General features: G+C 39.7%; 1 protein-coding gene across 3 annotated transcripts in view; it reads right to left on the reverse strand.

The window, feature by feature from the left end:
- SEMA3D (semaphorin 3D) overlaps window positions 1-13,962 on the reverse strand; it is a 136,957-nt gene that overhangs the window by 25,737 nt on the left and 97,258 nt on the right. For all 3 annotated transcript variants that reach the window (XM_030960791.1, XM_030960790.1, XM_030960792.1), the window contains exons 9-11: window positions 10,879-10,993; window positions 10,365-10,434; window positions 8,176-8,320 (exon numbers count right to left, since the gene is read on the reverse strand). In XM_030960791.1, coding sequence (XP_030816651.1) covers window positions 8,176-8,320; window positions 10,365-10,434; window positions 10,879-10,993 — 330 coding nt within the window. The remainder of the gene's footprint in view (window positions 1-8,175; window positions 8,321-10,364; window positions 10,435-10,878; window positions 10,994-13,962) is intronic.

Below are 13,962 nucleotides of genomic sequence, written 5' to 3' on the forward strand. Positions count from 1 at the left end.
TTCCATCACACAGTCATTTTTGTTTCATTGTACAATTCCATTTATGGCTGTGAAAGAACAGACAAGCTAAAGAGAAAAAGGGTTGCACTGTCATGTGATAACCACTCAAAAGACACTCCTTGAAGATACAGTTGAATACAAGCAAGAAAAAAGAAAAGGAAAGTCCTGTTTTAAAAACCAGTTCCACTGGAAACACATATTGCAGGGAGCTATCCCTAGGGGGTTTGTGCCAGCACTCCTGTAAGAACTTCACCCTCTGGCTTGCTGGGTATCATCTCCCATGTTCTATTTTCTGCTGTGCTTTTACACAGTCTTTGCAAGGTTACATCCTTGCAGTGCTTGGGTTTTGAAGAGAACAAGATCAGTAAAATAATTTCACAAAGAAATGTGACTCTGGGACAAAAAGTAGGCTTTGGGATTAAAAAATGATGTTTACCTTTAGAGGTGTTCAAAAAAAGTTTTTTGGGATAAATAGAGAGAAACATGTGATAACTTTAATTGTCTTTGAATCAGAGTTTTGCATTAATTTATTCTGTAAAGGATGACAAAAAAATTCACCTCTTCAACTTCCCAACCATGCAGTAACTCTCTTCCCCCTCATGATGGACTACAGGTTGATTTTCCCCATATGTTCCTTTTCTGTGGTTCATGCTCTCACTCATTACTCAGAGTGACCATCTGCTTCTACTGGAAATGTGCTGACTGCTCACCTATTAACAACTCAATTCCAGAAGCCCATTTCTATGTGAAAAATAAAAATGGGAGTAGCCCCTTCAGTCTTAAAGATCTACTAGATTTTTGCCAAAAATCCATCATCGGAGGAAGATGAGAGCAGTGACATCACTTACTAAAAACCACTGGGATAAAATTTCTGACAATATGGAACTAGAGAGCTGCTACAGTAATCCCAAAGGCCCAAGCCCTATCATGCACGATACAGGGAAATCTTCTGCCAGCTTGCATAGTTAATTTAGTAAAAATAAGGACTAAGGGTTTGATCCAGGGATCTGCTTCAGTCAACAGGGTCTTTTCCAATTATTTCAGTGGGCTTTGGACCCTATCCTAAGACAGCATGACCACCAAGAATAGCTGGGCAGGTGTGACGGTTATGCTTGGCCAATGGAGTTATTTCCAGAGGCATCACTCACTGTGGCATGATGGATGGAACAGGGCAATGAGAAAGTCATTTTGGCCACCCTTTGGCAAAGTTCTCAGGCAGTTTTTTAAAAGCTGTGTCCACCCATCATTGCAGAACAATTCTTGTAGGCTTGTGCTTCCTTTCCTAGCAATCAGTAGGATGTAGGATGGTCAAGTGGCTGAGTGAAACAACCTTTCATGTCTGAAAATGTGAGTTCACATCCTGTTGCAGGTCTCATGACAGCAGTACTGGGTTCTCTGCCCAGCTCATAGTTCATTTATTCACATCATCAGCACCAGATGCTGTCTCAGATAAGTGACATCTCCCACTGGGGACAATAAAATATTGTCTTTTATATCAAATGCCACAGGACTAGGTTGGCAGAGTTGTTTCATGTGGACTACAAGAGAATCTGGCTTCATAAAAGTTCTCACAACACTATCACTGTGGTCTCTCAGCACCTTCAGCTTTTGCTGCAGGGTGGGATTCATCTCACCTGATCTAGATTTTAATCTTGGCTGCATGTGAACTGCACAGAAGAGCAGCTTCCCTTCTCACAGAAGGCTATCTTTCTGTTTCTGATAGAGAATTCTAAACAAGCAGCTCAGATTTGATGCTCTTCTTCTAGATAGCTGATATCAAACAAAATTAATCACATGATATCAGTCAAGTTCCTACCACTAGATAAGAATTTTGCAAGAAGCTTGTTCACCATATAGTCTATTCTTCAGAGGTTGCTTAGGCCTTTGCTGCCATAAATAATAAATTGATAAAAATATATGTGTCAGAAATATTATAAATATATAAAATATAATAAAATATAATATATAAATATATATGTGTGTCAGAAGGATAAAACAAGAAAACCACCCAAAACAAACAAACAAACAAACAAAAAACCCTCAAACCCAACAGAAACAAGAGTTGGAAGTGCTAAGGGCATCTCTATTCAACTGCTGTATAAACTCTACGGGCACAAATCTTTTGAAAAATCAATAGTTACTTAAATTTATTGAAATGCCTTCTGTGTGAGCTCAGTTTGACAGTAATCACTCTGGACTAAGTCCTGTCCCCATGTGATCTACAAAGACGCCTTCTCTTCCCTCACCTGTTACTTGTATCTGAATGTGGTCACATGGTGGTAAATTAAGGCTAATCTTTCTTAAATAAGAGCAAATACACACTAAATTAACACCACCACACATATGTAAGCTTTTCTCCTTTTTTCACTTGTCTTATTAAATTTGCAGCTTAGCAGAGTGCTGGATGTGTGGATCTCACACAATGCTGAGACATACAGTGTGACTGCGCTAACATTACGTGGGAAACATGGCCAAGTTTCTCAAAAGCTGGTGCCAGAAGCTGGGCTCCTAAATAAATCTCCAATTTGCCAAACTGGAGAGTGCTTCACACCATCTAGTGAACTCAGTAAGAGCTGCTGGATCTAACACCTATTAAAATGGTGGCAATTATTTGGGAATCTAGCTATAAGGTATGTGAACACATATCCTTTTCATTAATGATGCATCTGTAGTTCAGCAGTGCTGGTGTCTACTGACAAACTAAAAAGAGAATGTTGTTCCCTGGGAACTTCAAAAGGGTTTCTAGTACAAATGTGTTGAAAATCCCAGTTTAAAAGTGTCTTGTCACGTGTATCCTGAGACCCACTTAACACTGAGACTCAAGCACCTGCAGGGTAGGGTAGATTGATCATATTGAGTGAAGTAGGCATCTGCTTGCTTTTATAATGTCCAGGCTGGGAATTTTTAGAGATTTCACAAGGACAACTGAGAACCATGCCAGCAAGTCACTCTTGTAAGTACTGGAAGTATCCAGTATGAAACATGAAAGAGTGAACTGTTTCTTAAACCTCTCCCATAGCAGGGAATTAGATGTCTTAGTCTATGTCCCTCCTTGAGCAGGTGTCCCTTGTCCTGGGAACTCCTTGCTCCTTCATGTTGAAGGTGTTTTACTTTTCATAGTTTAATTATCTCTTATCTTAGCCAAAACTAGCAACTGTCAAGTCTTCCAGGCTCTGTATAAGTTGTCTTATCACTGACTCATCAAGCAAACAGAAGATAAAATAGAGGAACTACCATCATCCTCTCACTTCTGTGATAAATGGGGACCTCCAACACAGTCAATGCACTGAAGATGGACTTGGGTTCCTGAGAGGAACACCATGCGGCTTCTTTTCTGTAGACTGATCAGAGCTGCACAATTCATTCTGTATTTGTCTATAATGTCTACAAAAATCCCTTAAAGATCTCTACAAGATGAGTGTCAGGAGGACTGATCACTCCGTGGGGAGACTTTCACTTTTAACCTTGAAGCTACTCAGTGAGCCTGGGGGAAGGCTGGGGTGAGGGGAACAAATTAGGCTTGTAGGAGAAAAACAAACAGTGCCAATTTTAAATGGAATCAAACTCACTCTTCCCTTGCAACAAAAAGCACAAACAAAACAAACAAAAAATTTAAGTCCCCTATTATTTTTTTAATGGTTGTATCCCATTGCTTGTGCAAGATTTGTTCTTGTGTTTTTTCTTGAGCACTTTGTATTGCTTTTCCATTTAACACACCTGTGCCCTTGATAGAAAAAGCTGAGAAAATTGAGCATTAATCTGAAGCTAGCTGAGCTGAGACCAGCTGGATGAGTGAACTTGACTTTGCAGGTGGCACTTTGCAATTCTCTGTTGACCTCTAACATGAGGAAAGGTGACAAGGTTTGCAACATTGCAAAAGGCTGTTACAAGCTGGAAGGTGATTCATGTTGTGGAAAACAGGTTGGTAAGTAACAGGAGGTGTAGGAGGCTTTCTGAGGAAAATAAAACCATAAAGTGAAACATTTCACTTAATTAAGCTGCCCCATTTTACAGTAGGGAGATCAAAGGAGAGAGGAATTGGAGAAGGAAAGAATGCTGTCTGTCCCATAAAAGATAGGTGAAAGGGGAAGATAAGCCTAAAAATAACAAGGGCAACCTTCAATGTTTTATGAACGAGCTTATTAAAGCAGCAAAACTAACCAGAAGGGAGGACAAGGGAGGCTTTTGGCAGGCAGTATTTCTCTGTGGCACAGCCAAGTCCCAATGCACACCACATCTTGATCAGCCTGCACACTGGACTACCAGAAGGAATAAAGGAAGGGGTTTCACTGAAGTAAGGGAGAGAAAGCAACTGAGACAAAAGAAGATGAAGAAGGATGAAGTTGAGTCAGGAGAGGTTTAGGTTGAGTATCAGGAAAAGGTTATTCACCCACAGGGTGGTTGGGCACTGGAACAGGCTCCCCAGAAAAGTGGTCACAGCCTGACAGAGCTCTGGAAGCATTTGGACAATGTTCTCATGTACATCCTGTGACTCCTGGGTGTCCTGCACAGGGCCAGAAGTTGAACTCCATGATCCAAATGGGTCTCTTCCAGCTCAGTGGATTCTATGATTCTAAGATTCCATGATTACAGGAAAATCTGAGGGGTTGTAAGGGAACTCATTTCATAAAAAGAAAACACAAAGAATTCAAGATGCCAGGACCATATTCAGATCTGGAGTAGAAATAGGTGAGACATTAAACTCTACAAATGGACAAGAGCAATGTGCTGGGCTGCTGCTTCTTGTAGCTAAGTGACTCAGACTGCCAGGTTCTTACTTTACTCATTCAGATGTTTGTTTTGATCTTTTGACAAATCAGATCAGTAAGATATCTAGACCCATCAAAACACTTGCTGTTGCCCTGGCTAGCATTTAACAGTCCTGCATTCTGCAGTAGATCAGACTGAGTGTTAATCTGCATCTTTAAACACTGACATTCCTCTAAAAACCCGACCTTAACAACAATTTACTCACCATCAATGAAATGAGTATGACTCTTGTGTACCCCATCAGAATTTCCAAATGGGCACTATGAGCTGCTGTGACACTGCAGTTGCTACAGCTCAATAAATAAACTAGAAAAGTTTTCTTCCTCCTAATTCACTGAAAATCTTGTTCAAATGCAGTCTGTGATTCTGGGAGGGTATTATGAAAATTCTGCTTCAGAATTTTAAAGGAAGTTCTCCATGGTTTCTTTATTAATGGATAATTTCCTGAGAGAAACTCTAAGAGACTGGAATAAAACTGGATTTGTTATCTGGGGACAGCTGCAGATATGCAAGTCCAATTTTTTAAACAGCTAAAGCAGATAGAGCAAAAGCTCTCTTGGTTTTCAACTAACCCTTTGTGCTGGGGCTTCCTGCTTCATGCTTTTCTTTCTGTCTCTTTTTATTTTCACCTTCCAAACGGAAAATATTTGAAGCCTTGCCACTGTTTAATTTCCATTATTTCCACTTTAATACCACCAAGAGAAGTTAAAAAGCTGCATGTTCTGCAGGGTCAGTGGTGTGGAGTGTGCCAGAGGTCTCCTGCCACCGTGTCCAGGGGCGTTTTGATGACAGCAGAGGGCAGGCAGAGCCTGTCGCAGCTCAAGGACATGAGCAGAGAGGGGCTGCTGCTGCCTGAACCCACTCAGCATTGCGAAGGCATGATATCATGGTCATGTTGGGAGTTTATCTCACACACAAATTGCCACAGGAAGCATTTTGTCAAAATTTCAAAATCAAAGTAGTCACAGTCTCTATAGTGAGCAGCTTTATTTACTTAGGAGATAAAGGCAGCAGAGCAGAAAGTTAAATTAGGGTATGCAGTCTCCTGCGCTTCTGTATAAATGCTGAAAGGAAGTCAATGCATTTCTCAAAGCCAACCATGAAAAGAAATGCATTTCCTAGAATAGCCAATTTTAGACTTTGCCAGTAACTTAAAGTATAGGAAATATAGAATCAGCGCAGCGTTAGCTATGCCAACTGTAGGCAACACTTACAAGGAGCTTAAATTTCAAAAATGTTCTAGCAACTTAAAAAAGGGTAGATTATCCCTCTGGCTTTGTTCTGAGCATTCCTGAACCATCTCATAGCTGGCAAAAAATGACAAAATTAATCTTTAAGGAAAGCATTTCAGCATTCATACTGCAGTGGTCTTCAAGGTTCATGCTGCTTCTTTTCCTTGCCTTTTAGCACAGTACTGCTTGTCCAGATCCCACCCTAAATCCGTTCATATCCAAGTTTGGCATAGCCCATCACAAGCCAAGAGTGTGGCATGAATCTGCTTATTTGGATACCCTACATCAAGCTACTGAGCCTAAAGTATTTTGCAATACGCTCACTAAGGGAACAGATAAAAAGTTATGCAGCAATACATTTACCTAATCTATATAGTAAATATGATAGATACTTTCTTCTGACAGCTTTCTTCAGTAAATCCACTTCCTTTCTCAGTCCTTGGTCAGACAAACTCCTACAGAAATCCACTGACAATGAAGGTTTGGAGGACTTTTAAGATACTGTTTTCTCACAGCTGTTATCAGGTGCTTAAAGGAAGCAGTTGGAGAGCTAAGGGCTGGCTTATAGAAAATATTTATCTTTAAACTTTCCAACTTCTACAAAACTTGCAACCATGGATATTCAAATCAGTGATAAAGATCAGCACTGACATGCTTCAGCATGGCATGTTTCCTTTCCTGAGAACCCCAGCTCAACCATGTGATGGCTAATACACTCAAAAATGCAATGAGCTTATGACCTGTCTATCTGTGCAAAGTGTTCATCCTTATGGGGCACTCTGAGTTTTTCAAGAGAGTTATTTTAATCTCTTTACATGCCATGGGACCAGCTATTGTTCTCCTTGGCACCATTTTTGTAGCTAAAATTAAATTAATCTGATCTTCTTAACCAGCAGTGGAAGTTGCACACACACAAAAAAATTAAATTTAATCTTCTTTTTGGGGGCACTGTGTATTTCACATGACAGAGAGACGCGTAAGCTGGCAATGCCTAAGTTGTCCAAATAAGTTGAGACTTGGTCCATCAGGGCAGATCATGGGCAGGCCAATTATGAGCTGGTCTTTGGGGAGAGAGCTGCTCTGAGGCTCATCCTCAGCTGAGAAGGGAATCAGCACCTGGGTCCTGACCTGCCAAGCACTGGGACCACCACATGCAGCAAACAGCATCAGCTTGGACCATGTATTTCAGCCCAGTGCAAGGATGAAGAATAAAACTCAGATGTAAAATGAAATGTGTGAAAAGATGAACTAAATTAACTAGATAATGTGGCTTACACCAGTGCTGAGGTCAGAGAAATAGTGCAGAAATGGCCACATGGCTTCTAGGCCACATCCAACACTGACAGCTCACGGCTTCCTGCCTAATACTTGTTCACTGAATACCTGACCAAGAGAATGAAGAGCTATTCCAGATAAAATTGTTGCTCTTTTACATTTTTATGTACTAAGAGTTGCCTAAAGTTGTGATGATGCTTTTAAAGTTGAGGTGTTTTTTTGAAAATACCATTTCTTCCTCATCTGTAATGTCGGCCCATGCTTTTCGAAATTTAATACTGTGACAGAAGAGGGAAAAGAAAACTTTAATGAGTTTTTCAGTTTTCTTGCTTGCTTTTAACTGTCACAGCTAAGAGACTGGGGTTAAAAGTATTTCCAGATACCAAATTTCTCTTTTCTTCCTGTCACTTACTTTTTATCACATAACATGTCCAGCAGTTAGCTCCTTATTTTACTTCAAAACACAGCACATGCACAAATACACACAACCGAATCAATGACAGTATCTCAATGACTTTAACAGACATGAAGAGAATACAAATAAAAAAAAAAACTGTGATAACTATACAAAGAAATGCCTTTGGCTTTTTATGAAGCATTGATGCCTTAGAGCTGATCCCAAGAGACAGAAATATAGCTGTACAGTGGGAGACCACAATATGAGAGACAATCAGGAAATAGTCTGGACACAATGTTATCTCAGAGACATGGAAAAATGTATATTTATATACTTACAGTGTAGGTAGAAGTCTGAGCTATCAACAGAAGGGGAAGAGTTGAGAGGATAATTTGAAACATCCTGAGCGGAAAATAAAAATTACCAGCCTGGGGAGGGAGGGGTGTGAAGCACGATTGCTTTTGAGTAGAACCAGAGGTGTGTAATTAAGGAGAGACTCACTGTGCCAGGCCTGGGGTAGGGGATGCGGCCCTCGTACTGCACCCAGCGGTGATCCGCGCTCTCCTTGTGGGCGTAGGGGCCATTGAACACGGCCCTGATCTCAGCCATGCTGTACACACACACTGCAGAGCCCTTGAACACCGAGCTGCAACATGAAGAAGGATTAAACTGAGTCAGGAGAGGTTTAGGTTGGGTATCAGGGAAAGATTATTCACCCACAGGGTGGTTGGGCACTGGAACAGGCTCCCCAGAGAAGTGGTCACAGCCTGACAGAGCTCTGGAAGCATTTGGACAATGTTCTCATGTACATCCTGCGACTCCTGGGTGTCCTGCACAGGCCCAGGAGTTGAACTCCATGATCCAAATGGGTCTCTTCCAGCTCAGTGGATTCTAGGATTCTAAGATTCCATGATTACAGGAAAATCTGAGGGGTTGTAAGGGAACTCATTTAACGTGGGCAGGCTGCAAACACCCCCAGCACCACAGCCAGGGAGCGCCCGATGGAGCTGGGATCAATCCCACACCTGGCAGCTGATGCGCTGTGAACATCAACGAGCACAGGTCTGCTAATTACAGATATTTAATGTCACTGGTGTTGATGCCTAGAGAGGCTACCTGGAACAGAGACTAGACAGTGTTAAAGGAATAAAGTAGCTATTTATTAAAAGGCCTTCAAAGGATACACCTTGGGCAGTGCAAGAGCCTGGCTGGGGCTCTACCCAAGACAGATGACTGGTCATGAGCTTTCACACTTTTGTAAGTTTTGGTCCATTTACATATTGGGGTTATTTGTCCCATTACAGCTTCAGGTTATGAAATCCCATCCCCACAGATTGCTCTCCTCAATTCCCTGCTGTTTATACTTTCTGGGCCTGAAGCTGCAACGCTGCCCTTGGTTCTTGGGCTGGAAAATATTCTTTTGTCTAACTAAATTGTGAAGAGAACTAGCTAACACTATCTATGAAGTTCAGAGTTATATATTAAAGCAGTACATAATCCGGAAAATATGAAAGCTAGAACTTAAGGCATCTTTGTTACAGTTTTAAGCTTTGCTCGGTTGAAACCTGGTTTGGCCTTTGGGACTACTTGATAGAGACTTATTTTTTCTAGTGGCTGACAGTCTTCAGCTATCATTTACTAGCTTTGTTTTTACTAGCTATTTTGATTAGAATTTCATCCAGCAAAAGACACTCATTTACATTGTGGTCACATCTGGAAGCCCATATATCAGTGATATAGGTGAGCTCCCTGAGAATTAAGAGTTGCATTGGAAAGACCAAAAAAAACAAGATATAAAAATAAACACTTACTGAATTTTCATGCATTTTCCCTTTTTAAAATGTATTTGTCTAAAAAATCGAAAACATTTCAGTTTTCCAAAGAGCACCATGCCAGGTTGCTGAGTAACATGTACTTTAGTTGCTTCACAAACCATTTCATTTATTGTGCAATATTTACTTCAGTTTTAGAGTATTTTCTGTGGTTATATATTCTTGAGAGCTACTGTGGTTACTGTTTCTGAATTAAGGAGTGTCTTGGCAATTCCTCATCGTACTCATCAGCATTTGGCTAGTCATGACACTTAATTCAAAGGTTCTGGAGACAAAAGAAAGAATTCTTAATTTTCTTTCTGACTTTTTATATACAGCACCTCACTATTGATCTGAAAGGTCATTAATTAATTAGTGCAACCCCCCGAGATAAAGTTGGGTTAACCTTTCATTAACTCTGAACTATAAAATCACCTAACTATCAGTTTAGAGAGTAATTTTGATACTAAGAAATAGCAGACGTCAAAGTGTTGCTTACAGAAATGAGGCTTCACAACAATTATTTGCCCAAACTTGTAACTATTGGTTTATCAATAAACATAATAGAAATTTACAAATTCACTGGATGAAGCTGAAATAATCTAGTTTGCTTTTGATTGTTACATTTACATTACTTTTTACAATCACTCTCAAAAGTTAGGCACACAAAGGTTTAGGGACATAATTTATTATTTGCAGTTTTGAAAAATATTGTCCTCAGTGACTACAGCCTTGACATTCGACACCTAATTCCAGCAGTTCATAACTGCTCTCAGGAATCAGGATCTAGTCTAGAAGACCTGAGTATATACAAAAGTATAAAAGTTCTGAGTAAGATCATCATTTGTTTTCAGAGGCAAGCATGATCCCAACACATACCTTGTTGTAGTGAAGACTCCATACACAAGAGGGTTCCTCTCATCTCTTGTAGAAAGTAAGAATATATCTTCTGCAATGACAAAAATATATTTGAGGATTTTAATTTTTTTAGCTAAACATCCATTGATTATTTCTACATTAACCATCTGTAACTAGAAATTTGTAAAACTATAACAAGGTTTTATTTTTGTTGGAATTTTAGTTTCTGTCATGTGAATTTGTAGCAATATTCTGAAATGTGGTCATTTGCAGATAAATGTGGGTTTTATACCAAATCAGATTTTTACTTTCCAGCTTTTGGAGGGAAAGGGAAAAAACACTGTAACACTCATCAGATCAATATTAGTTATAATCAGGGACTTTTGATCAAAGTCAGAGGTATTACTAGCCCTATTTGGAAGAAGATTCAAATCAAAACAAGACATAGTACTTCTATAAACCAGAGAGGGAAAAAATACAACAAAAGCAGGTATTACTAATGTCAAAATAAACCATTAAAGAGAAATCAACTTACGCAGCTCATCGAAATGTGTGTCTGTCCCTTCAGGACCAGGTATGGAACACACAAGCCTGGCTTTCAGAAAAGTTGTCCACTTGTTTATTAGGCTTCTTTGGCCTCCCATATCATTCTAACAAAAATAAAATGAAATTCTTGAATATTAAAAAAGTAAGGGCTTTAACACATACAGCACAGTATGGACTGTGTATCTCCTGTCTGATTCCACAGTTGGCTCTAACCACAACAACATAAAAATCTTTTTCTTTTTTTTTCATTTTCTTTTTCCTGAAAGAGTGCAGGAGAGTCTTTTTCTAAGTAGTTTATGTAGTTACTTACCAGGTCAGAGAGAGGGCAATTCAAATTTTCTAATTATACTTTTTAACTGGAATATCCATATCACATGATTTCTTGCTCTCTGTGAAGCTATTTTTTATAATCACTTGTTCTTCAAAATTCTTTACAAATCAAATAATAGAACCGAACATTTTGATAGATTTTGCAAAAAAAAAAGGAAAACTATATTCATCAGGAGCTTACAATGCAAATACTGCACTGGTTTTTTTTGTGCACACCGTACAGAGAAAAATGCATTCCAGGCAAAACCAGTCATATTATTCTAATAATCATTGTTACAGAAATATCAGTCTGTTCTCTTGCAACAGGGATTTTTTTTTCATTTATTTTACTAGGGGTTTCCAAAACACAAGCACGCTTGCCCAAATTTCCTTTAGCCACTGGAGAAAGAAAAAAAATCTATAAACAGTCACTTGAAATTGGAACTACCTTTCTGAATGGTGAGTGACCTTCTACTGACTTGGATCAGCGGAGGTGTATGGATAGTAGATTTTAGAAGATTTAAATTTTAAGAAGCCAAACTGGGAGTTTGCTCATGTGCTTCTTCCATGGACTACGTGAAGGACCCTGCTGGTTCCAAACAGCAGAACTATTTAGGTTCTGCAAAGCTATTTGGCCTCCAGAACTCTTTATCCTAAAAATGGTAAGGGCAATGATACACCAGCAGGAAGCAAGAATTGAAACACTTAAAAGAAATGTCATCACCAGCAGTAGTCTCTCCCAGCTGTAGGTTCTGAATGAACCCAGGAAGGCGCCTCCTCCCCTCAGACACAAACTCTGAAGCTTAGGGGATCTGTGCTGAAAGTTTAAGGACCACGAATTCAGCCATAAATAATCAGCCCCTTCAGATTCATCAGGAGAAATCACTTTTTTGTTAATTCACTTTGCAATCTGAAGGCATAGAACCAGCCAGAGTAGGAAACACTGGGTGGTGGCAATTACATGTCATCACCACATTTGTATTTGGCCCTTCAGGGCTGTATCATACATACTACAGGCATTCAGAAAGATGGTTTGAAGTGCTGAAATCACTTCACAAAGAGTAACACTTCTCTGGTAATGCACTCTAACTGCTTTTCCTTTTCATGTACCTGCTACTTTCAAATAGATTAGCTCAGTTGGAAATGATTCCTGTTAATATATGGCCATTGGAACTCCTGCTCTTACAAGAATTGCTGCCTCCTCTCTTGATTTTCCAAGGTTCTGCCAAGCCTGAAGCTTTGCATGTACCCAACAGATTTATAACAAAGGTGTCAAAATTAGCAGCCTGAAGCAAATAGCAAAAAAACCCTCTACATGTGTGTGTTCTATTCAAAGGCAGAGCAAACGGACTTTGTGGTGCAGTTGAAACCAAACAACTACAAAGATGCAACAAAGAATGTTAAAAAGCAAGGAGTGTTGAGCTTTTCCTTCCTCTGGCAATTCAGATTAGCTAAGCAAATCTCACATTGCAGGGCTCTCACTTTGATTTCTGGTGGATGCAGTGCAGCATCACAGGAGATGAGATGTCTCTAACTACCTGACTAAAATCTGAAAACAGGAAGAAAGTGTGGAGCAAGTGATTGGGCTGGAATAGAAGAAGGACCCTTCCTAGTTCCTACTCCTGTCACTGCAGCATTCAGCTTCTGCAAGAGATGGGAAGATATGTACTTGTGTTTCACCAACCTTAACTTGCGATCCAGCACAGCATTTTCACCAATGCTTATTTTAAATGTATCAGTAGTTCTACTGAGTTGCTGGAGAGCAGTGTGAACCAAACATTGTGCTCAAAGGAAGCAATCTTAGCAAGTGCTATATGCATTAAAGTAAAAAATATATGGATTTAAGATGTATCTATATTTGCTTGCTCTCAAGCCAGGACATGATGTTAACCATGTTATTTGAATTTGAGAGGCATTAGAGCAGACATTGACTTGGTGTGCTTTACATATCCAAAAGCTGCCAAAGTAATACTGTACACTTTATAATGGAGCAAAGGGGATTCAGTGACCAGTCAGCATTCCAAGAGCTACCAAGTCCTTCTGAAGCCAGAGAATGACAAATTTATGGTGCAGAGAGACTGAAAAGACCTTTCACTGATTTAGACAGTTGCACATATAATATGCTGACATATCCTTCAACATGCTTCTTCCTACTGCCACGGCTGAGTGAAACAAAAAGCACATTTTACTATGAAGATATTTTTGCTTGTGGTTTTGGGGGATTTTTTGGATCAGTAGACATATAGTACTCCTCAATTCTGTATGTCATCTCTGTTTAATACGGTGTCTTTCCTTTCCTACAACATGCCCAGGATTCATTGAGATTGACTGAGAAAGTGCAGGAACTGACAAAGGTCGTGATTTTACCTACATATAGAATTAGTTCAGCTCAGACTAAGGAGGTTCAGAAACTATGAATAGTCTAGGTATGTCTTTGCTCCTTGAGTCGTAGAGAGTTTAAAGTAAAGTAGAATTTATCTTACTAAGCTCTGTAAATGTCTATTTTTTTAAGAAAGGGCACCCCTTGCTTCCTCATAGTATTTATTGGTGCATATTAGGTCAGTCTTTGACCTATCTTGAGGCTTCAGGTGCTGGAAACATGCATTTGTTCTCCTTTCCTTCATACCATATTGATGTGTACTCACTCACTTTGCATTGTATCTGCCCACGCTGGTGGAGATTCCTTGGACCCTCATCATTCCTGATTATTGGCCTCTGAGAGGCTGAACAAAGGAAATACTGGCCCAAGTCATTTTTGGGACTG

This window comes from Camarhynchus parvulus, chromosome 1A (assembly GCF_901933205.1).
Source record: "Camarhynchus parvulus chromosome 1A, STF_HiC, whole genome shotgun sequence".
NCBI lineage: Eukaryota > Metazoa > Chordata > Aves > Passeriformes > Thraupidae > Camarhynchus > Camarhynchus parvulus.